At 42.9% G+C, this 23,873-nt stretch overlaps 2 protein-coding genes across 5 annotated transcripts in view; both read right to left on the bottom strand.

The window, feature by feature from the left end:
* The window catches only part of LOC126458138 (uncharacterized), a 404,279-nt gene that overhangs the window by 234,968 nt on the left and 145,438 nt on the right, over positions 1-23,873 (bottom strand). The window lies entirely within an intron of this gene.
* Positions 14,251-22,655, bottom strand: LOC126456462 (uncharacterized). The gene is made up of 2 exons (XM_050092211.1): positions 22,430-22,655; positions 14,251-14,435 (listed from the first exon to the last, which is right to left on the bottom strand). Exons 1-2 carry the CDS (start codon positions 22,653-22,655, stop codon positions 14,251-14,253), a joined length of 411 nt encoding a protein of 136 aa, XP_049948168.1.

Here is a 23,873-nt window from a genome sequence, read left to right as displayed (position 1 = left end):
CTTCGTTTAGGGAAGGGAAAAAATTCATAAAATGTAATTAATAATCGGAGAGATTGTGAAGTAAGACTGTCAACAAGCTGGAAACTTATTTGCAGTTACACTGTAGTAACCCAGTATAAATACGTGGAATCAGATCTCTGGCACACGGTGTAAGCTATGGAAGCACAGGGGAAGTTCCTCGACGTACGTGGACCATCCTAACCAGGATCGCACAGGCCAAATTACAACAGAAAAAGTTGAGCATCTCTTTACATTTCAAGGAATTTACCATAAAAAGAGAGCACTAACACAACAAACATATTAACGACCAAATAAACATTTGAAACCAAACAATATACAAACCATTGAGCACACCGCCTAAGCAAACACACAAGAAACGGTCCCCCCTCTCTTTCCCTTCCAGTCTCTCTCTCTCTCTCTCTCTCTCTCTCTCTCTCTCTCTCTCTCTCTCTCTCTACTACATCTACTTCTCTCTATTTCGTTATCACTTACCCCTTAACGTCCCCCACATTCTTCATGTCAACTACCCCACTCTCCTTCCCTACTCTGTATTCGGTGTTCGTCGCTTTGTGCTGGTCTTTAAGCACCCCCCCTCCCCACCCCCCGCAAAAGGCTCTGTTGTATACTATACTATTAACTCCCATGCTAATAAACGATACTTCCTGAGATGCCCCAAAATCAGAAGAAAATGCAGTAGCAAAAATTCACACATTAGCAGTTCGGGAAATAACAGTTTTTTTACATATAGAACCAAAACCAAAACTGCAAATGTGTTTAATTCTAGACCACTGATGATTGTTAAATGAATAAAACCCGTACGTTTAGAGTAAATACGCATTTTTAGCAATTGCAACGTCTTTTAAATACCTTATGTGGTGATACACCACCTACGGAGTTCATGGCCACAAAAATGAAAACATAAAATCTAATTTGATCTAGGTCTCTTTTAGTTTCAGAACAGAACCACCACCAACAAATTTCACATTTAATATCTCTGTTGCAAACTTTTCTCATCTGACAAGGTAACCAGTATAGACAAAAAAAATTATTCACCTTTTAAATCTTGCAGTGGTGTATATGCACCTAGATGGTAAATCTTCTGATGATTCCTATTGTCCCAGTCTCTTAAGAGAATAAGGTGTGTGTGTGTGTGTGTGTGTGTGTGGTTTTATTTATTCGTAGGTCTCTTCTCATTTGCTTCCATTAATTTTTGATCACGTAAACCAGTACAGTGAGGGCACATGTTCTTTTGGGTTATGTTACTGGGGAAGCAGTTGTACCCCGGTATATTTCATAGCAAATGGCTCACACACAACTTTATTCACGCACTGGAAGTCTAAGATAACGTTGTAACCTTACAGCTCAGCCATTCTAGAATTCAAATTTTAAACTGAAAGCAGTCCTTTAATTTCACGTAAGTAATATAGCAGTTATGACGTATTTCTTCTCATTTGAAAATTTTCTGGTAGTCCTCGTGACCAACAGTGTACGAAGCACTACACGTTGTTAAAGTTTCTATTGGATGTCTATCTAATAATCCAATTTAACATGGGAATCATTTTGCAAACTAGCGACGCTATGATTGCTTTGACTGTGATAGGATTCTTATTGTTTGGCTTGTTGCGAATAACGAGCTCATTACAGCTGTGCTCTCACAAAGGAGAACGTCTCTCTCTATTGGGTTACGTTTCACTGAATTCGAGTTCTGACAGCATACAACACATCACCCGCAACACCAGGTCTTTACCGTTATGCTTTTAGTATCTGCAACATAACATGTTATCACTCGATTTTCGTTTTGTGACTACTACGCGCCTACATTCGTTATACGTTTGTACATTATACATCTTTCATAATTTCAAAGGTGTTTACACGAATACACGGAAATAAAATTTTCATGATATTACACCAAAAACACAGTTTATTGTTAGTTTTTCCGCTTCTGATAGAATATTAGCAAAACGAATACCCGGGCGATGGTGGATTTGTCAGCTACTGCAGTATGCTGGAAATTTCGTGAATTTTAAAGTAATCAATTACACTGCGTTATTCGTCAGGCTTTCTGACTACGAAACTACTGTGCTTGTAAGGGTTAAGACTGGTTCAAAATGTCAACGTAATTAATTTTAGTGTAACATTTACAGATGCCTTTCATCTTTCATTACCCTCACGGGCACCTTTAGTCGGAAAGTTTTTGTACAGCGGCAGGAGGGTGCCACAACATACTAGAAATCCTGACTTGTGAGGGATGAGCGTGGGGGTCGAGGTGCGTTTGAATGTCACTTCTGTACGTTTTTCTTGAATAACTCAAATCGTGGCCTCCAGTGAAAACATATTCCAGTACAAAATTTAACTACATTTAAATTTTCTACAGGTGGCGTTTAATAAGTAATGGAAATATTTTTCTCCTCTGAAAGTAGGTTGTTTTTATTCAGGATTCTGATATACTACATTATTCCCCACTCTTTTGGCTACGAAAACCTATTTTTCAATACAATCTCCGTTCAATGCGGCGATCTTATGCCACCTTACTGGGGGAGCCTGTATGCCTGCATGGTACCACTCTACCTGGTCGACGTGGAACCAACGTCTTGATGTATGAATAACCTTCCCATCATCTACGTACTCCTCCATGCGGAGTGCACCTTTTCACTGGGCCTAAATGAAAGTGCGAGATCCATCTTGTAGGGTGGATGAGGAAGAATAGTCAAATGAAGTTTTGCGATCTCCTCTCGGGTGCGAAGACATGTGAGGCCTAGGGGTGTCATGGAGGTGACGTTCGTTTGCATTTTTGTGGTGACTAACATTTTGCAGCAGTAACAGCAGTGTGCGGTCGGCGGGCTCAAGGCAGATCGGACAGGTTTGCGCGATCTTGTTGCGATGACAGATGCCTCACCCAATGACTCAACAGTCGTTTTGTTCATTGCCAGTTCTCTGTGGATGTTCAGCAAGGGCCTCTGAATATCTGTGATGCTCTGGTTTTCCACCGGAAACTATTTAAAACACACCTCCTTACAGACGCCATTTTGAAGGCTACGTATAGCGCTGCTACCTATCGGAAGTTCGTGCAACTATTGTGGCTGCGCGAATATTCCACGATGTCCCACAACAAATTTCGCATTTTTAAGACCGAAATGGGCCAGGAAATGTGTTACATTACTTACTGAACGTCCCTCGTACAAAAACGTCCTACTGATTTTTCTGTAGGAGTAATTGCTGGGGCGTAGCGAGCGAGAGAATATCAGAATCTCGCGCGTTGTTTTTAAAGGCCAGATATAACATTACGCGTTGGGTTAAACGTCATTGGTATGGCCAACTGAATCAACCAGCATGTAGTTATGTCCGTGCGAATGTTTCTTATGGTACCAATTAAAAATTGAAGCAAATCGTTCATGAACGTTTCGAGCTTTTTGCTAATAAGGCTTCCCTTTGTATATTAGTATACAGTCTCCCTAAGGATATTTTATTGTCCCCTTGCCTATTAAATTGTTCCTGACTGATTCTCATAGAATTTCGAAAGATGCACTGACTCTCGTGAATGACTGGTCACAAATGATATAGAGTCATTTCGCCAGGGCGCATCACATTATATCTATTTATGTTAGCAACAGCTCTCATACTTTGCACAGGGCGGTGTTCATCTTCAAGTTATCACATTTTTTAAACAATAGACCTGCATTGAGAAGAGCCTCACAGAGCCTTGTGTGTTTTTAACAGGGCGCTTTATATCTCCTGAACAAAGACAGTCATTCCACAGCCTCTGCTCAGAAACTGCCAGAAGATATTTTGAAAGTAGTTTTAGTGAGTGCCATCCAATATTCGCAGCGTGAAGGCAGCGAAGGATATCCAAATTAAGATATGAAATGATAAACTGACAACAATAAATGTTAACGAAAGATATTTACATGGTTCAATTTTCAGGAACGAATATGCTAGTACAGCACGACAACTGGGATAAAGTACCTGAAAGCAGTTCTTTCAGGTCCTTCCGTGCGTTTGCCAACTATCACTCAAATTAGTAACTGAAGTCCTTTACACGCAGGTTCCAAAAAGTATTAGCCTACAACAAGAAAGCGTTCTTTGCTCTTATAAAGCAAAACACGACCCGTTCGAAAGACGTACACAGCAGTAAGCCCGTCCGCCGAGTCACGAGTACTCAGCAAACAACGAAGCGCTCAATGTTACCTAAGTACCGGTGGGCGAAGGGGATGGGGCGGCGGGACGTTGAGGAAAGTGCGGTGTCATGACGACCCGCAAAACAGAAAATAAATTGAAGCTTTTATATTATTATATGTATCCATTTCGTAATTTCAGCAAATAAAGTAGCATGAATACGAAGTCTCGAAAATGGCAAGGTATTTCAAAAACACGGCATCCACTTACTAATCTGCTCTATGTGATCAAAAGTATCCGGACACCTGGCTGAAAGTGACTTATAAGTTCGTCGCGCCCTCCATCGGTAACGATGGAATTCAGTACGGTGTTGGCCCACCCTTAGCCTTGATGACAGCTTCCACTTTCGCAGGCATACGTTCAATCAGGTGCTGGAAGGTTTCTTTGGGAATGGCAGCCCATTCTTCACGGAGTGCTGCACTGAGGAGAGGTATCGATGTCGGTCGGTGAGGCCTGGCACGAAGTCGGCGTTTCCAAAACATCCCAAATGTGTTCTATAGGATTCAGGTCTGGACTCTGTGCAGGCCAGTCCATTACAGATATGTTACTGTCTTGTAACCACTCCGCCACAGGCCGTACATTACGAACAGGTGTTCGATCGTCTTATACTCGCTATGCCCGAATAGCTCTTCAACAGTGGGAAGCAAGAACGTGCTTAAAACACCAGTGTGGACTTGTGCTGTGATAGTGTCACGCAAAACAATAAGGGGTGCAAGCCCCCTCCATGAAAAACACGACCACACCATAACACCACTGCCTCCGGATTTTACTGTTGGCACTACACACGCTGGCAGATGACGTTCACCGGGCATTCGCCATACCCACACCCTGCCATCGGATCGCCATATTGTGTACCGTAATTCGTCACTCGACACAACGTTTTTCCACTGTTCAATCGTCAAATGTTTACGTTCCTTACGCCAAGCGAGGCGTCGTTTGGCATTTACCGGCGTGATGTGTGGCTTATGAGTAGCCGCTCGACCACGAAATCCAGGTTCTCTCACCTCCTGCCCAAGTGTTATAGTACTTGCAGTGGATCCTGATGCAGTTTGGAATTTCGTGTGATGCTCTGTATAGATGTCTGCCTATTACACACTACGATCCTCTTCAACTGTCGGCGGTCTCTGTCAGTCAACAGACGAGGTCAGCCTGTACGTACGTGTCCCTTCACGTTTCCACTTCATTCTCACATCGGAAACAGTGGACCTAGGGATGTTTAGGGCTGTGAAAATCTCGCGGACAGATGTATGACACAAGTGACACACAATCCCGTTGCATCTCATTCGCTTCAACATGGAGTTTCAAGTCCGTCCTTCGTTTCGCAGATATACTGAAGTGACTGCAAATTTTCAGTATCAATCTTTCTACATCCACTTCAAGTTTATCAGGACTTTATTTTGCTGCATTGTGAAGAATACTGACCGGGCAACCTGCTTTGACAATTTTATCATTTTCGGCTAAAATAAGTATATAGATGGAATGGTTTCTATCAAAGTTTACATCAGTGTTGTCAGCGGCGAAAGCCGAAACTTTAAATGAAGACAATCTTCTCCAATATGTCTTAATTACTTCGTAACTTGGTTTGCAAAATTATTTCATTCTACCAATTCCAGTAGACGGTTTAAACCCTAGTATCGTAATCATAAAATCATAAGCAAATTGGAAATGTTCTGGTTTTTTTATTATTTGTACCTGTCGCTATAGAGAAGTATAGATTTTTCTTCAAAACATTTTTAACAGATCCTTTGGCCAATACTTCGCATGCACTAGCTTCCGCTTTTGTTCTTCTGCAATTAAAACTTTGAACTATTTTTGTTTCACTGCAGATCCACACTATTGTGTCTAACAGAATGTTTTAACGTGCAATAAACAGATGCGAGTTCTCCAGCAGTAATCTTTTCCGTCTCCGAGGAAGGCTTCGAGAAATATTAGGTAAAGTACTTCATGCTTCGTTGCTCTTACAGTCATCTGAGATTTAGTACATGCATGTTTTACATCAACAATGCCTCCATGAGCACACGAGAAATCTTTATTGCACAGGCGACAGAAACTCATTCGTCACGCTTGTCACTGAAACAAAAACGGATTGAAGTTTAGAGCAGGTTAGATAGATAATCACTGCGTCTTGTAAAAGTTTCCTTTTACTTGTCTTAACCAGGAATAACTATTTTCCGAGTTCGGATTATACTTAGTAAGCCTTTTTTTGGGAAGGTATTACTCCATTTCTAGACGAATTATCTGGGTCACAGTCACTTAAATCATTTATCCTGTCTACAGTTTTAGAAATAATTTACAAGCGTAACGCGTTCAACACTCAGCAGTTCTCGCAAAACAATGAACGAAGTTTTAAACTAGAATGACAATCAATAATGGAATTAAAAAATCCTTCCAGAAGTGTTAACATGCGTTGACACAGCATTTAAACGAGTCAGCAAACAAACAAAAATGCTGAATACAAAATTATAGAAAGAAAGTGAGACGCGGCGCGCTATGGTGGGAATCGGTGAATATCGTCCCCGCCCGGCACTGTCAGACTGATAGCCCAGCTAGTCGTACCTACATGCGGTACGCGCGTACATGAAATGTATTTACAAGCTGTAGCGCGAAAGATTTCGCAATAATAATAATCGAACATGGTTGAAATACGGGACAGAGACTGTCCCGGTGGACATTTAAAATTTGGCAGGAAACACAGTGCGTCCCGGGAAATACCGCACGCCTGGCAACTCAACACCCATCTCGCAGAAATTTTTCCTCTTCTTTAAATCATTTGTCAGGATATGTAATACTGATTTTGGGGGGAATTGCCGTGGCTTCAGAGTGTTCCTCACACGACGCACTGCGATCTTCTTCAAGAGCATCTGTCACAAGTTTCACACTTGGTTCATCTGTTGATGTTCTTGGCCTTCCGGGTCTTTGATTTTCGTATATACCTATTTTACAGTCAAGAAAACTATTAACCCAACGTGGAACTATACTACGGTCCACTATAAACTCACCACGAACTTCACTTAACGCACTGTAGCCTCCTGACGGGTTTTTGCCGCGTAAAGTTTCGATCTTTATGTGCGTGCGGCCTCTGGTTTTCAACAGTCACAGTACCAGAGACCCACGTAGTGTCCATTTCTGTATCTTGCCAATTTTATGTTAGAGTATACAGCGAAAAATCACGTGCCTTTTCCTCAAGCTCCCAGCTACTTCTGACGCAATTTTCGTTGTTGTTGCACCAAACAAACCACAATAATACCAACTTATGCAATATTTATGAACTGCAATCTTGAAAGCTATGTTAAACCGATGTTCTGCGCACTGATGTAAACCCCCACACCACCCCATCAAAGCCGAACCTTTGATCCGCGCCTGTGTAATATACTGGAGAGCAACGCTTGACAGCACGACGATACGGACGTTCAGGCGCGAATTTTTCGTTCAGACATAATTTCATTGATCAGATGTCCGCAACACATTTGGATTACCACCCCACAAACTTGCTGGTGCAGTGATTATCTATCTAACCTGCTCTAAATTTCAATCCGTTTTTGTTTCAGTGACAAGCATGACGAATGAGTTTCTCTTGTAATTGTACGTACTGAGTACTACAAAGATTTTGTGCACCCCGCTCTGAGACGGAGGAAGGTAACAGCGTTTAAGGAGTTGCGACATTGTAGTAGCACTAATCCAGGGAAGTTTTTAAAATTTTTTATATGTTTTCAAGTTACGGGTAACATTTTCCACCAGGTAATTAAATTCTATGATGACCATCTTCGCCGGCCGGTGTGGCCGTGCGGTTCTAGGCACTTCAGTCTGGAACCGCGTGACCGCTACGGTCGCAGGTTCGAATCCTGCCTAGGGCATGGATGTGTGTGATGTCCTTAGGTTAGTTAGGTTTAAGTAGTTCTAAGTTCTAGGGGACCGATGACCTCAGATGTTAAGTCCCATAGTGCTCAGAGCCATTTTTTGACCATCTTCAAGACCTGAGTACAAACGTGTCTTCAATCGCTTCGACCGTGTCTCTTAACATACTGGTAATTTAAAATGGAGCACAAGCTAAGGATGGAGAAAAATAGCGCTTGAGGACTTCTTGCTTAAGAAATCCTTAGATATCCGCATACCCGGACGGAGACTGTTCTGCATACTACCCTAGCGCACTACTTTAAGATCACACAGGACTAGCATTCTGAAAGTTCAACGTTAAAATTTCCAAGCAGAGATAAAAAAATCGGATTTCTAGAGATTTTCAAAAGTATTTAAGGCGAGGTGTTTTTCTCAAAAGGATACAGCCGATATTTGCCCCATACTTGCCCTTCGTCTCCAATGCCCACAACGATGACAAACTTTAATTTTACTTACCGGATTTCTTTCACCTTGATCACTCTGGTTTGTTCGATAGGTGAAGTTTTGCAAGTTGTCGTCAGTGCTGTATCAAAAAGAAAATTTATTACTCGTGCTTCTCACATTACGGAAGTCGGCGACTACATCAAGTCCAAACACTCCTCACAACAACACGAGGCCCCCCGCGAAGAAGGGTTGTGGCGCGTACGTCACAAGCACGTGACACTGCAGGTCTGAGTACTAGCAGCTATCTCCGGCGGGGAGCGAGTAACTATTTCAGACGCGTTTCGTAATTCATGACTGCGTGTTTAAATGTATGCACGTTCTCGATAGCACACGACACAATTAAGACCTTTAGTGGCTACCTTTTCAATAGACTTGATTTCCCGTGGGCTCTGCACGGAGTCCAGCATTTGCTAAGTGTGGCGGACAGGCCGACTAGTGTGACGTCACTACTTTTACTGTAAGTTCAAATACAATTCCAACCAATACGTTGTGCAAGTTGATCGAACCGATATGGATTTTAACGTAAACTAAATAGCAAAGATACCTCCTCAAGTTTGTTTCCCTGATATCGACCTATCGACCCCCCCCCCCCCCCCTGTATATATTCCTTCTACCTTTCAGTTTTCCCTTATTTGCTTAGTACTGGCGTTTCATCTGAACCATTGATATTCATACCGTTCTCTCCTCCTAGAAAATCAAGTATGCACCAGCTGCACCTCTAAAGCTTAGCACATGAGGCGACAGCAAAATTTCGTCGACCACCGACGAAAATGTGAAGCTCTGAATGGCCATCCAACATGACCCTTTCTCACCCCAGCACAGCATCATTTAAGGTGTCTCTCACCACGATGTCGTCGTGACCGTAATGGCTTCCGAGTTCCCCCAGTCCACCGTTTCTCAACTTCTGTATCGCGAATACATGTCGGATGTGTCGCGAAACTTATGTTTCTCCGTATAAGACACAATGATAATGAATGCCCCTAAACTAGTTGCTATAAAGTTGTCTGGTTCAGTTGTTAGATCGGTTACTGCTGCTATAATGGCGGATTAACAAGATTTAAGTGAGTTTGAACGTGGTGTTATAATCGGCGCAAGAGCGATTGGACACAGTATGTCCGAGGTAGCGATGAAGTGGGGATTTTCCCGTACGACCATTTCACGAGTGTACAGTGAATATCAGGAACGGGACCAACAACGCCTGAAGATAATCGTCCCACGTGACACAAATGCAACCCTTCCATAAACTACTGCAGATTTCAACACTGGCCCATCAACGAGTGTTAGCGTGCGAACCATTCAACGAAATATCATCGGTATGGGCTTCGGAGCCAGAGGACCACTCGTGTACCCTTCATGACTGCACGACACGAAGCTTTACGCCACACGCCTGTTCCTGTCAACAAGAGGATGGACGTGTGCAGGTATGGAGACAACCTCCTGAATCCATCGACCCTGCATGTCAGCAGGGGACTGTTCAGGCTGGTGGAGGCTCTGTAATGGTGTGGGGCGTTTGCAGGCAATTGCAGGTGAAGTGATACGGGACCCCTGATACGTCTAAATACGACTCGGATAGGTGACACGTACGTAAGCATCCTGTCTGACCACCTACATCCATTCATGTCATTCCGATGGACTTCGGAAATTCCAGCAGGACAATGCGACACCCACACGTCCAGAAGTGCTACATATTGGCTCCAGGAAAACTCTTCTGGGATTAAACACTTCCGCTGGCCACCAAACTTCCCAGACGTGAACATTGTCAAGCATATTTGGGATGCCTTCCAGCATGCTGTTCAGAAGAGATCTCCACCCCCTCGTACTCTTACGGATTTATGGACAGCCTGCAGGATTAATGGTCAATTCCCTCCAGCATTACTTCAGACTTTAGTCGAGTCCACGCCACGTCGTGTTGCGGCACTTCCGCGTGCTCGCGGGGGAAGGGGGACCTACACGATATTAGGCAGATGTATCAGTTTTTTGGCTCTTCAGCGTAGGTAACACATGAGAATCTAGCTCTCTTCCATCACATGGCAACTGTAGAGGTAAAGACAGAAAGCAAGGATTCCCGGCAGTCAGTAGAAACGCTAATTATCAGTTTACACCGTCCATCCACGATCGATGAACGGGAAGCCATGAGTAAGTGAGAGAAACTACAGTCTGAGGAAGTGTTCGTGATCTCGGGCCGAGGAGATGCACATGCCCTTATGACAATGATGGAGTTGTGAGGCTCCGGAACAGGAATCTCCACCATTTGTCCGACTAGAAGGATCTGCACAGATGCGCTATCGTGCTTGGTTCAGCTGTGAGCTCGATGCGAACATTTTCAGAAAAGCGTTATCTACTGGAGTTACTTAGTCTTCACATCGCAGACTGTAATCATTTGCTGTTAATGTAGATGGGAAACCCAGGGGCAACAATGGAGTTTCAGAACAGTGGTATCAGAATGGCACGACTTAGGTTATAGGCAGGGCTAACTATAACTAGTATCAAATTACCAACACCAATGTTAAATTGGACAGAAGAAGTTGAAATATCTTACCTATCCAAAATCTAACCTTTCTTAACGCTACTCTGAATTCTACACTCAAGAGACAACCTAATTGCATCAGAAAAGGAGCGTTTTAATACGAAACTGATGTTCGGACACATCTGTCATTTCACTAAAGTGTTTCTACTACTAACATAGCCGTGTAACTTATAGCAACTTGTGTGCCCTACCTAAGCTTGAGGCTTAAACCTGCCAATCCTACGGGTCTCTACGTTTGCACCATATCCCCATCGAATGGCCTGACGCCACAACTAAGATATAGGAACTAAATTGTATCAACATTTGTAACTGAATGATAGCACATGCAATGAGTTGAATCTCGGCCGTATTAGAGTGCAGAACCCAGCAAAGAAATATTAAGCGGGGTTGCACGGTATGAATTAGTGTCAATGCAATCTACGTAACTGCAGTTATTCTGGGTCCACCAAACCAAAATCCGGGACTAATTTCTGGAAGGAGGGAGACTGTTGCATAGCAAATTCGATTCCTGGGTGCGCAATAAATTTTAAAGTTATTACTTGGCAACGACGGCAGAGAGACAGTTCTGGCTCATACCATGTGTCACAATCGGTATCTGGGGCACGGCAGGAGTTCTGAGTTGCTGAGGGTAGAGCGTCGTCGCTCTTTATACACTTGGCACGTCCAGGCGAGCTGTAATCAAGAAGCACGAACTGCGCAGCATGACAGCACCGACAGCGTTACTTGGCGAGCCTTGAACTACAGAGCTATTAACATGTAACCTCCATGCTCTGCCGTTCCACTGAATCCTAGTACGGGCGGAAGATGTGAAGAAAAGTGGAACGGGCAATAACTGAGACACCACGGTGGGGACACGTCCACCGACGCCTCCGAATAATGGGAGAAAATGACTGCTTTAAATACGACCGTGTCCAAAGCCTCATTGTTAGTGTCTGACTGTTCCGTCTCTATTACTGATTCCGACTGAATGACAGTTTCGCTAATTACCGATCAACCCGACTGGCGAATCGTGATGTGCTGCCTGCTACATAAAAAGACTTCGTGTCCGAGAACACAGCCAGCCAACTGTAGTGGAACTTAGCCACTGAAAGCTGCCACTGCAGGCTGCATGGCTGCCACAAAAATGGCTGAAGATGATGTGAGCGAACCTGCAGCTTCCCGCGGTGAGAGGCCGTACCGAGTGACTGCAAGCTTTCGCCTAAAACCTGTTGGGCGTTACACCGGATGACCGCCGTCTGGCTGAGCATAGCACCGCCTTACTGGTTGTACCCTGTGTCACCGATCTAGGCTTTCGTCTTCATGACATCCGCTTAACCTTTAACTGGGGAAGTGAGCATTTATAACGTAAGTAGACTCGTGGGGTGTTCACAGCACCCTACATAAATATGATACTGAGGTTTCGATTTTTTAAATTGTTTATTATAGAATAAACATTGCATTTAGTCTTATTATTTCATTTAAGTACAATTTTAATCACTAAGATACTCGAACAATTATCCGTAATTGATAAACCAATAGCATGTGTGAAATGGTTTTGTATACATACCATTTTGTATTTTGTTTTGTATACATACCATTTTTCAAATCAAACAAGAAAAGCTATAACCACTTTAAAATTAGAGAGATGTTGACAGCCAAAGCAACAGACATTAATAACTTAAAACAATCATTCATGTCTAAAGTCTAGAGAAAAATCACATTTGAACACTGAACATTTTCATCATCACTGGAAGAATATTCTAAATTGATACATTTACTGCAAATGTTTTTTCATATGATTTAAACACACAAATTGGTTACACTTGAATCAGAAGAACTTGGTGTTTTTGTCAGCATTTCTTGGACAAACTGTTCATCTTCCTGATGTGTGTTTATTACTTTGAACTGCTGGAATAAATCCTTCAGCTGGATGGATCTTGGTACAGCCGACTTTTAAGCTCTTTTTAAAACCTGAGGATGCACAAGCTCCTGCTCCACCTGTCTTATAAATTGCCTTCTTTCCATAGCAAAACTGGGGATTTTGCTCTTCATTATAGCTCGAGCATTAATGCAAGCAAAATCTACCATTTGAAAGAACACGTCTAATGGCCATGGTTTCTTCTTCTTGCTATAGTGTTTGTTGCACACAACTAGTCAACTGTGTCAGCCCCACCTTTTGTAAGGTTGTAGAAGGTAATGGATGCATTGTTGACAGCAGTATAACATTTTTACCTTTTTTAGGTACATATGAAAGGCAAGTGATGTCCCCTTAGTAAGCAAAAATTGTACTTGCAGTTTCTCTCCCATTTATGACAATCATTTCAGTAGGAAGCTGAGGCTTATTTTTTTCTCATTGTGCCAACAAGTGTTAGCGCTTTTTCAGTAATTCTTCAGCAAGCAAGATACTAGTGTACCAGTTATCTGTTATATTTCTTCCATTTCCTTGTATCCCCTCAGTAAGTCTCAAAATGACACATCTTTACCTGTATTAGAAACTTGGAAAGGCCCTTCAGGCTGTTTTCCCGCATGTACTTCCATTTGAGATGTATACAAAGTCCTTGCATCACATAATGTCTGTATTTTTATTCCATATTTAGCAGGTTTGCTAGGAACACACACAAAACAGGGACGTTTACCTCTGAAGGGAACCAGTTGTTCATCAATTGTGTGTAACTTCCCAGGCTGTATGCATTTCTGCAGTTTTCGTTGAGCAAGGTGAATACTTCCAGTATTGCAGCCATTTTATCCAGTTCCTTACGTTGCCCCCTATCATGAATATTATCAAATCTCAAACACCTCATGAGGAACAAAAATCTGCCCAGTGACATAGTAGTGTGAAATATTTCTACTCCTAGTCCCTGTGAAAAAAGTAAATTCATTTTAGCTGCTCTATAAGAACCAGCAATTATAAGTAGCCCAATGAAAGATCGTATTTCTATTACATCTGTTTTCTGACATCCATTTTTGTTCTTGTAGAAGGCCTCAATGCGATCAATATAAAGGTTGGTGCACTCTACTATTGAGCGAATTATTTGCTCATTTATGAACACATCAAAGCATTCTACAGCAGTCTTGTAGTCTTTAGCAATTAGTTTGGCGCCAGGAAGCAGAGTTACCACATTTTGCTTCCTTATTCTGATATTATTAGGCTTAGGTGTAGTCATCCATTTAGTTACTTCATACTTACCAAGCATAAACCTCTCTGGTGTTACTGGAAAGGAGGAAGCTGTATCTTAACTAGCATCCTTATCAGATTGATCACTTGCAGTTGCATGATCACTTTCATCGCATTGTTCTTCTTCATTGTCATCCGAATCTTCAAACTCTGAACTCTCACAGTCTTCACCTTCATTAGAAACTTCCTCCAACAGCCTTCTAAGACGTTTTTGCTCCTCCTCATGTGACATCATGATGTACACTGCTCAACACAGGAAGTCGCACAACTAGGTAGGTGGGGTGTTATCAGCACCCCAGCATTTAAAACCTTGTTGTGTACAGTGTTGCGTACTTTTTAAAACATTAACAATGGTTTCGCAACAATGCGGATCCCTTTGAACAAAGGTAAAAAGGCGCTCAACAGTGTGACCAACATGTTTCACTAAATACCAGTGAACTTTTACACCTGGGGTGGTGTGAACACCCCACATCCCCAATTGAAGGTTAAGCGCACGTCTATCTGCGAGAACGCCAAGGTGGAAACCACATTAGGTCATAGCGGAACGTCTGGGCGAGTGGCGTCTCCTCGCCGCCACCACCCCAGCACGCTGTCGTAGGAGCCTGGCAGTGACGTCACGACTCTGAGAAGGCTACTACCTGTTTTTCTAAATGACAGTCCTGACTGTATTGTTTGAGCACTATTGAGTTTTTGAAACTGTTCCTGCTCTTCCTGTGTCGTGAGCGCGTGACACGTCGTTTTGAAACTCCTGACTCGAAATTAGCCTATTTTCAGACCGCTGCGACATCTCATAGAACCGTTGGGCAATCTGTTTTATTTATTTATTTATTTATTTTTTTTTTTTGGTCATCAGTCTACTGACTGGTTTGATGCGGCCCGCCACGAATTCCTTTCCTGTGCTAACCTCTTCATCTCAGAGTAGCACTTGCAACCTACGTCCTCAATCATTTGCTTGACGTATTCCAATCTCTGTCTTCCTCTACAGTTTTTGCCCTCTACAGCTCCCTCTAGTACCATGGAAGTCATTCCCTCATGTCTTAGCAGATGTCCTATCATCCTGTCCCTTCTCCTTATCAGTGTTTTCCACATATTCCTTTCCTCTCCGATTCTGCGTAGAACCTCCTCATTCCTTACCTTATCAGTCCACCTAATTCGTCTATAGCACCACATCTCAAATGCTTCGATTCTCTTCTGTTCCGGTTTTCCCACAGTCCATGTTTCACTACCATACAATGCTGTACTCCAGACGTACATCCTCAGAAATTTCTTCCTCAAATTAAGGCCGGTATTTGATATTAGTAGACTTCTCTTGGCAAGAAATGCCTTTTTTGCCATAGCGAGTCTGCTTTTGGTGTCCTCCTTGCTCCGTCCGTCATTCGTTATTTTACTGCCTAGGTAGCAGAATTCCTTAACTTCACTGACTTCGTGACCATCAATCCGGATGTTAAGTTTCTCGCTGTTCTCATTTCTACTACTTCTCATTACCTTCGTCTTTCTCCGATTTACTCTCAAACCATACTGTGTACTCATCAGACTGTTCATTCCGTTCAGCAGATCATTTAATTCTTCTTCACTTTCACTCAGGATAGCAATGTCATCGGCGAATCGTATCATTGATATCCTTTCACCTTGTATTTTAATTCCACTCCTGAACCTTTCTTTTATTTCCATCATTGCTTCCTCGATGTACAGATTGAAGAGTAGGGGCGAAAAGCTACAGCCTTGTCTTACACCCTTCTTAATACGAGCACTTCGTTCTTGATCGTCCACTCTTATTATTCCCTCCTGGTTGTTGTACATATTGCATATGACCCGTCTCTCCCTATAGCTTACCCCTACTTTTTTCAGAATCTCGAACAGCTTGCACCATTTTATATTGTCGAACGCTTTTTCCAGGTCGACAAATCCTATGAAAGTGTCCTGATTTTTCTTTAGCCTTGCTTCCATTATTAGCCGTAACGTCAGAATTGCCTCTCTCGTCCCTTTACTTTTCCTAAAGCCAAACTGATCGTCACCTAGCGCATTCTCAATTTTCTTTTCCATTCTTCTGTATATTATTCTTGTAAGCAGCTTCGATGCATGAGCTGTTAAGCTGATTGTGCGATAATTCTCGCACTTGTCAGCTCTTGCCGTCTTCGGAATTGTGTGGATGATGCTTTTCCGAAAGTCAGATGGTATATCGCCAGACTCATATATTCTACACACCAACGTGAATAGTCGTTTTGTTGCCACTTCCCCCAGTGATTTTAGAAATTGTGATGGAATGTTATCTATCCCTTCTGCCTTATTTGACCGTAAGTCCTCCAAAGCTCTTTTAAATTCCGATTCTAATACTGGATCCCCTATCTCTTCTAAATCGACTCCTGTTTCTTCTTCTATCTCATCAGACAAATCTTCACCCTCATAGAGGCTTTCAATGTATTCTTTCCACCTATCTGCTCTCTCTGCATTTAACAGTGGAATTCCCGTTGCACTCTTAATGTTACCACCGTTGCTTTTAATGTCACCAAAGGTTGTTTTGACTTTCCTGTATGCTGAGTCTGTCCTTCCGACAATCATATTTTTTCGATGTCTTCACATTTTTCCTGCAGCCATTCCGTCTTAGCTTCCCTGCACTTCCTATTTATTTCATTCCTCAGTGACTTGTATTTCTGTATTCCTGATTTTCCCGGAACATGTTTGTACTTCCTCCTTTCATCAATCAACTGAAGTATTTCTTCTGTTACCCATGGTTTCTTCGCAGCTACTTTCTTTGTACCTATGTTTTCCTTCCCAACTTCTGTGATGGCCCTTTTTAGAGATGTCCATTCCTCTTCAGCTGTACTGCCTACTGCGCTATTCCTTATTGCTGTATCTATAGCGTTAGAGAACTTCAAACGTATCTTATCATTCCTTAGTACTTCCGTATCCCACTTCTTTGCGTATTGATTCTTCCTGACTAATGTCTTGAACTTCAGCCTACTCTTCATCACTACTATATTGTGATATGAGTCTATATCTGCTCCTGGGTACGCCTTACAATGCAGTATCTGATTTCGGAATCTCTGTCTGACCATGATGTAATCTAATTGAAATCTTCCCGTATCTCCCGGCCTTTTCCAAGTATACCTCCTCCTTTGTGATTCTTGAACAGGGTATTCGCTATTACTAGCTGAAACTTGTTACAGAACTCAATTAGTCTTTCTCCTCTTTCATTCCTTGTCCCAAGCCCATATTCTCCTGTAACCTTTTCTTCTACTCCTTCCCCTACAACTGCATTCCAGTGGCCCATGACTATTAGATTTTCGTCCCCCTTTACATACTGCATTACCCTTTCAATATCCTCATACACTTTCTCTATCTGTTTATCTTCAGCTTGCGACGTCGGCATGTATACCTGAACTATCGTTGTCGGTGTTGGTCTGCTGTCGATTTTGATTAGAACAACCCGGTCACTGAACTGTTCACAGTAACACACCCTCTGCCCTACCTTCCTATTCATAACGAATCCTACACCTGTTATACCATTTTCTGCTGCTGTTGATATTACCCGATACTCATCTGACCAGAAATCCTTGTCTTCCTTCCACTTCACTTCACTGACCCATACTATATCTAGATTGAGCCTTTGCATTTCCCTTTTCAGATTTTCTAGTTTCCCTACCACGTTCAAGCTTCTGACATTCCACGCCCCGACTCGTAGAACGTTATCCTTTCGTTAATTATTCAATCTTTTTCTCATGGTAACCTCCCCCTTGGCAGCCCCCTCCCGGAGATCCGAATGGGGGACTATTCCGGAATCTTCTGCCAATGGAGATATCATCATGACACTTCTTCAAATACAGGCCACATGTCCTGTGGATACACGTTACGTGTCTTTAATGCAGTGGTTTCCATTGCCTTCTGCATTGCTGATTCTTCCGCCTTTAGGGGCAATTTCCCACCCCTAGGACAAGAGAGTGCCCTGAACCTCTATCCGCTCCTCCGCCCTCTTTGACAAGGCCGTTGGCAGAATGAGGCTGACTTCTTATGCCGGAAGTCTTCGGCCGCCAATGCTGATTATTTATCAAAATTTAGGCAGTGGCGGGGATCGAACCCGAGACCGAAGACGTTTTGATTACGAATCAAAGACGCTACCCCTAGACCACGGGCCCTAATCACGGGAATTCCCATTTCTTCATGCAGGACTCTAGTTGGGCAGTCTCTCCAAAGGTGCAAGTCTAGTCACAGGGCTCAACCTTGCACGCCTTGGAGCCGATGTATGTGGCAATCGACTGCATTTCCCACACTGCGGACGCGTATTCTAGCACTGGTCTATCAGTGCCAGATATAACGCGATGCCAGTGTGTGGTGGTGCGTTGATTTGTGGTTAAGCAATGAGTGAATCGCCTTTAAGTGGGCGTGTGCTTTCCGTCGTACACGCGGCTTGCACATGATGTGCCTATCAAGTCTGCACTACTTCGTGACGTGTGCTTGGCGCTTGGGCACCGACTGCAGCTCAGAAGACTTAATTCTGTACACGGTCGCAGTAAACATACGTCACTCCAGATACTGCTGTCTCACTGACGCCGTAGGGCGTCTGTTAGTCATCTACTCCAGCACCTGACGTCGGCCTCGTGCACCAGTAGAGTCACAACCTCACCTGCACAACTTTCGCGCCCAAAATCTGGTCCGAGGGGCGATCGCTACAAAACATTCCTTTTATGTGGGTAATGATATCCTTGATTTGAAGGCGATCGCTTGACCGAAGCTGGCTATCGACAAATAAACATACATTATAGCACCTTTGGTGGTTTCGTGACTGATGTCTTTCTCTAGATGCAATGAAGAATTGCAGCAACTTTTGCAGAATATAAAGTTTACTACAGCCAAAACTTACACAAATACAACTCGTAAAGGCTAGGTTTAGTCAGTCTTATCGTTAGAGCCTCACCTGTATGACGACGCTACGAATTTTACGACACATTCTTAGGCCAAGACTTAACCCATGGTACCACTCTTAAAACATACACTATGTGATCAAAAATATCCGGACACCTCCAAAATCATACGCTTTTCATATTAGGTGCATTGTGCTGCCACCTACTGCCAAGTACTCCATATCAGCGACCTCAGTAGTCATTAGGCATCGTGAGAGAGCAGAAATGGGGCGCTCAAAAAAAGTCCAAATAGCTCTGAGCACTATGGGACTTAACATCTGAGGTCATCAGTCGATCAGTCGCCTAGAACTTAGAACTAACTAACCTAAGGACATCACACACATCCATGCCCAACCTGCAGTCGCGCAGTTCCGGACTGAAGCGCCAAGAACCGCTCGGCTCCAGCGGCCGGTGATTCCAAACTGCATCGGGATTCACTACAAGTGCTATGACAGTTAGGCAGGAGGTAAGAAAACTTTGATTTCATGGTCGAGCAGCTGCTCATAAACCACACATCTTCATGCCGGTATATGCCAAACGACACCTCGTAAGGAGCGCAAACTTTGGATGATTGAACAATGGAAAAACGTTGTGTGGAGTGACGAATTACGGTACACAATGTGGCGACCCGATGGCAGGTTGTGGGTATGGTGAATGCCCGGTGAACGTCATCTGCCAGCGTGTGTAGTGCCAACAGTAGAACTCGGAGGTGGTGGTGTTATGGTGTGGTGCGGTGTGGTGTGGTATTTTTCATGGAGGGGGCTTGCACCCCTTATTGTTTTGCGTGGCACTATCACAGCACAAGCCCACACTGATGTTTTAACCACGTTCTTGCTCTCACTGTTGAAGAGCAATTCGAGGATAGCGATTGAATCTTTCAACACGATCGAGCACCTATTCATAATCCACGGCCTTTGGCGCAGTGGTTACACGACAGTAACCTCCCTGTAATGGACTGGCCTGCACATAGTCCTGATCTGAATCCTATAGAATACCTTTGGGATGTTTTGGAACGCCGACTTCGTGCCAGGCTTCACCGATCGACATCGATACCTCTCCTCAAAGCACTCCGTGAAGAATGGGCTGCCATTCTCCATGAAACCATCCAGCACCTGATTGAACGTATGCCTGCGAGAGTGGAAGCTGTCATCAAGGCTAAGGGTGGGCCAACACCATATTGAATTCCAGCATTACCGATGGATAGCGTAACGTACTTTTAAGTCATTTTCAGCCAGGTTTCCGGATACTTTGGATCACATAGTGTACTTCTGTAGTTTATCGGCGTAATATGTTTACTTATCATACAGTTTTATATTAATTTTCTTTATAGGGCCCTGTAAAATATGCTATCGAAATCGGTACAGCTACAGGAATGTTTATGGGAATATTGATTAATAAACATTACTGCTAGCAAGTGTACTCAGTGCCTCACCTGACCGACACCAGCGCTCCGAAACTAGAAGAGAGAACACTTTAGTGTCGTCCACCACTTTCAAGTAACGAATCAATACATTTACAATTACGGAATAGTGCTTCTTTTCTTGACAGTACGCTCAGCATTTTTCCAGGACTGAGACATCGGAAGTTTGGGTAATTCTCAATACTGAGCGCCAATTATATTAATCGTCTAAGGTTAGGACTTAACTTTTAGGGTTGTCAGATTGCAGAATTTGTGGTCCTCTTTGTTTTACTTAAGCGAGCGAGAGCCTACACGAAACGTAATGCCGTTATTGTACAAAGCATTTGTTCTCGCCAACATTGTGCCTGGTTCTCAGTCGCGCTTTCTCCGACAGATTAATTCTGGTCTGCGGCTGGCTCTCTCGTGATGAAATTTCTACAACACTGTCGAGGGCAGAGGCAGCTCAGAATGAAAGCACTGCGGAACTCATTGCCAGAGACAATTGTTCAAGTGCCTGCGTACGTCGTGGAGGAACAAGAAGCATTTTGAAAATAAAATTTCATTAAAAATCTCATTAGAAACTCGCTTGAATATATTTCGTTTTGTAATTAAGAGAATATTTTAAAAGATTGCTACCGTAAAAATCAAACATAACGGCGCAGCACGTCCATGATCAAAAGAACGGATGATAGTGTCTGAAGTATGTTTACAGTCACAAAGCAGGCATGGTATGTTGCCTCCAGATATGTTTCCCAATGGTTCAAATGGCTCTGAGCACTATGGGACTCAACTGCTGAGGTCATTAGTCCCCCTAGAACTTAGAACTACTTAAACCTAACTAACCTAAGGACATCACAAACATCCATGCCCGAGGCAGGATTCGAACCTGCGACCGTAGCGGTCTTGCGGTTCCAGACTGCAGCGCCTTTAACCGCACGGCCACTTCGGGTTTCCCAATGTCCATATTTATACGTTTTATTTTACCTGCCAGGATAAACGCAACTATTATATCTGCACACTGATGATTTCTTCACAAGCAGCATTACATTGCATATGTAGTTCTCAGTCTTAGCTCGGAACAATTAAATATCTCGAAAAAACAGTACGCGTCGTGTGTAAAAATGTGCCAGATGAAAAGTTAATATTCTCAATGGGGACATCGGTCTGTGCTGAAAGTGACTCCCCCCTCCCCCCCCTCCAAACGGGAGTCAACTTTTTATTTGTGTTCTACGCCAAAAAATGCTTGCGGTTGACCCAAAACATGTTTTGCCATTCGTGGTAATGGAACTGTAATCGACGAAGTTCAATTTTCCGATGTTTGCAATTAAGAACCGATAAATTGGGTTCTAATTACAGTTTACATAAATGTGTGAAGTATTTTGTTCTAAAACAGTTGATATTAATGTTAAAAATTTAATTCAGTTTTAGTAATTTGATTGCACAGAAAAACTTTTTCGTTTAGACATGCAGAAGTCTGGCAAATAATATACTTGTAAATTAACTTAATTTTCTGTTGCCTTCGGGGTTGATTTCTGTGAGTCCCTTCGAATCTCACCAACAGGATGACTGGTTCTGGTGTGTTCTCCACACCAACCGCCGTAACTCTCGCGCCAATTACAGACCCATCTACTACGAGTTGTAAAGACTGTTTGGAATAAACCTGAGGTATATTTTGGCATAGAAATCGAATCCACTGTAAAAAAAGTTACCATTTAAAAATAAAAAGCTAATTCACCACGGAGTGTGGGAGGTGGAAGGGGTGAGGTTAGGGGGTCACCAGTTTTAGCACAGACAAATGCCCCCTTTGAAAATATTAACTTTTCATCTGAAACATTTTTTATGTAAGTGTTTTTTTTTGAGAGGTTTAGTTTCTCCAAGTTGGTGCAAGCCATTACCTCAAAGATGCTCCTTCATGCCAGGGTGCACTGTCATATTGGTACCATCATCATCATCATCATCATCATCATCATCATCTACATCATCATCATCTACATCATCATCATCTACATCATCATCATCTACATCATCATCATCTACATCATCATCATCTACATCATCATCATCTACATCATCATCATCTACATCATCATCATCTACATCATCATCATCTACATCATCATCATCATCATCATCATCATTATCTACATCTACGACCAGTTCCAGCATTAGCCAAACTCCTGGAGCGGACTGACACTCGCTTCCCATCGTCCACTGTCCAGGGACATCTTCCTCCACACCACCACCTGTGTTGTTTAGCACTGAATACAGAAATGACTACAGAGATGTTATAGGCAACAAATGACTGTCTCACAGATGCTGTTTTATGAGACAGGGTGTATTACCACACTGATACAATCAATCATCGTTTCCGAACTGTTCTTCTCCAGCACGCAGTATACAATGTAGTAAAATGTATTCATATACTTCCGCATTTAGCTTTCTTTTTTTAGCACATTAAGGGAACCACAACCTAACAACTAAAAACACCCCTATATCGTAACACCAAATCCTCCGTACTCTAGTCGTTCACCGAGCCCAAACCCTACCATCACATTGCCACAGGTTTAGCACGATTCATCGAGCCAAATCCCTCGTTTCCAGTCATCCACTGTACAGTGCCGTCAATCTTCTCATCCCCTCAAGCTTTGCTTAGCACTGACTACAGAAATATTTGGCTTCTCTGGAGGTGGAGCTGCTCGATCATTGTGCCCAATGCTTTGTAATTCTCTACGCATATTCACTGTGCTATCTGAACTGTTAATACCACTTTGAAACTCAAGTGTAATTCCTTCCGACTGCTTCCGCAATGCCCAACTGTCCCTTTCCGTCAACAGATGAGGACTGCCTGGTCTTTGTTTAACTATATATGTTCCTTCACGTTTCCGCTTTACAAACACATCATCAACAGTAGACGTGGGCAGCTTTAGACTGGTTTAACTGTTCCTGATGGACTTTTTCTTCCGGTCACATCTAATGACTAGTCCACGTGCGAAGTCATTGAGATCTTCTGAGGGGTGGTGATATTGTGTCTCAATTGGCAACACAATACTCCACTTCTTTTCATATTGGCGAGTCCTCATCTTGTGATCGATTTCCTAATATATAGGAGTCTGTTATTTTTGATCAGATAGAGTATGGGCGCCTTCTTTTCAATATCGTTAAAATTTTGTGTTGTTCCACTAACAAGTGTGTTATTACTAACTGGGTGTCTGTGTATTACGTTGTCGGGTAAGATTTATTGATATTCTGTGGATCTTTTACAAGCGATGATCTGTACTTTTCTGACATTCGTCCCTGAACCACAGTCCCTAAGGCACGCTCGGTCAGCGCCACTCGACTCTGAGGGGTGGTTCCAATCCCACATTTTCAACACCAGTATTTGGT

Source organism: Schistocerca serialis, chromosome 2 (genome assembly GCF_023864345.2).
Source record: "Schistocerca serialis cubense isolate TAMUIC-IGC-003099 chromosome 2, iqSchSeri2.2, whole genome shotgun sequence".
Classification (NCBI taxonomy): Eukaryota; Metazoa; Arthropoda; class Insecta; order Orthoptera; family Acrididae; genus Schistocerca; species Schistocerca serialis.
The sequence above is the reverse complement of the archived record's forward strand: the minus strand, read 5'-3'. Positions and strand labels throughout refer to the sequence as shown.

Bases quoted from the DNA above. Each gene is read 5' to 3' on its own strand.
- LOC126456462 (XM_050092211.1), bottom strand. From the start codon at position 22,655: ATGCTGGAACTGGTCGTAGATGTAGATAATGATGATGATGATGATGAT. The intron at 14,436-22,429 runs GTACCAATATGA...TGTGTTGAGCAG, and splicing joins TGATGATGATGATGATGATG to TGTACATCATGATGTCACAT.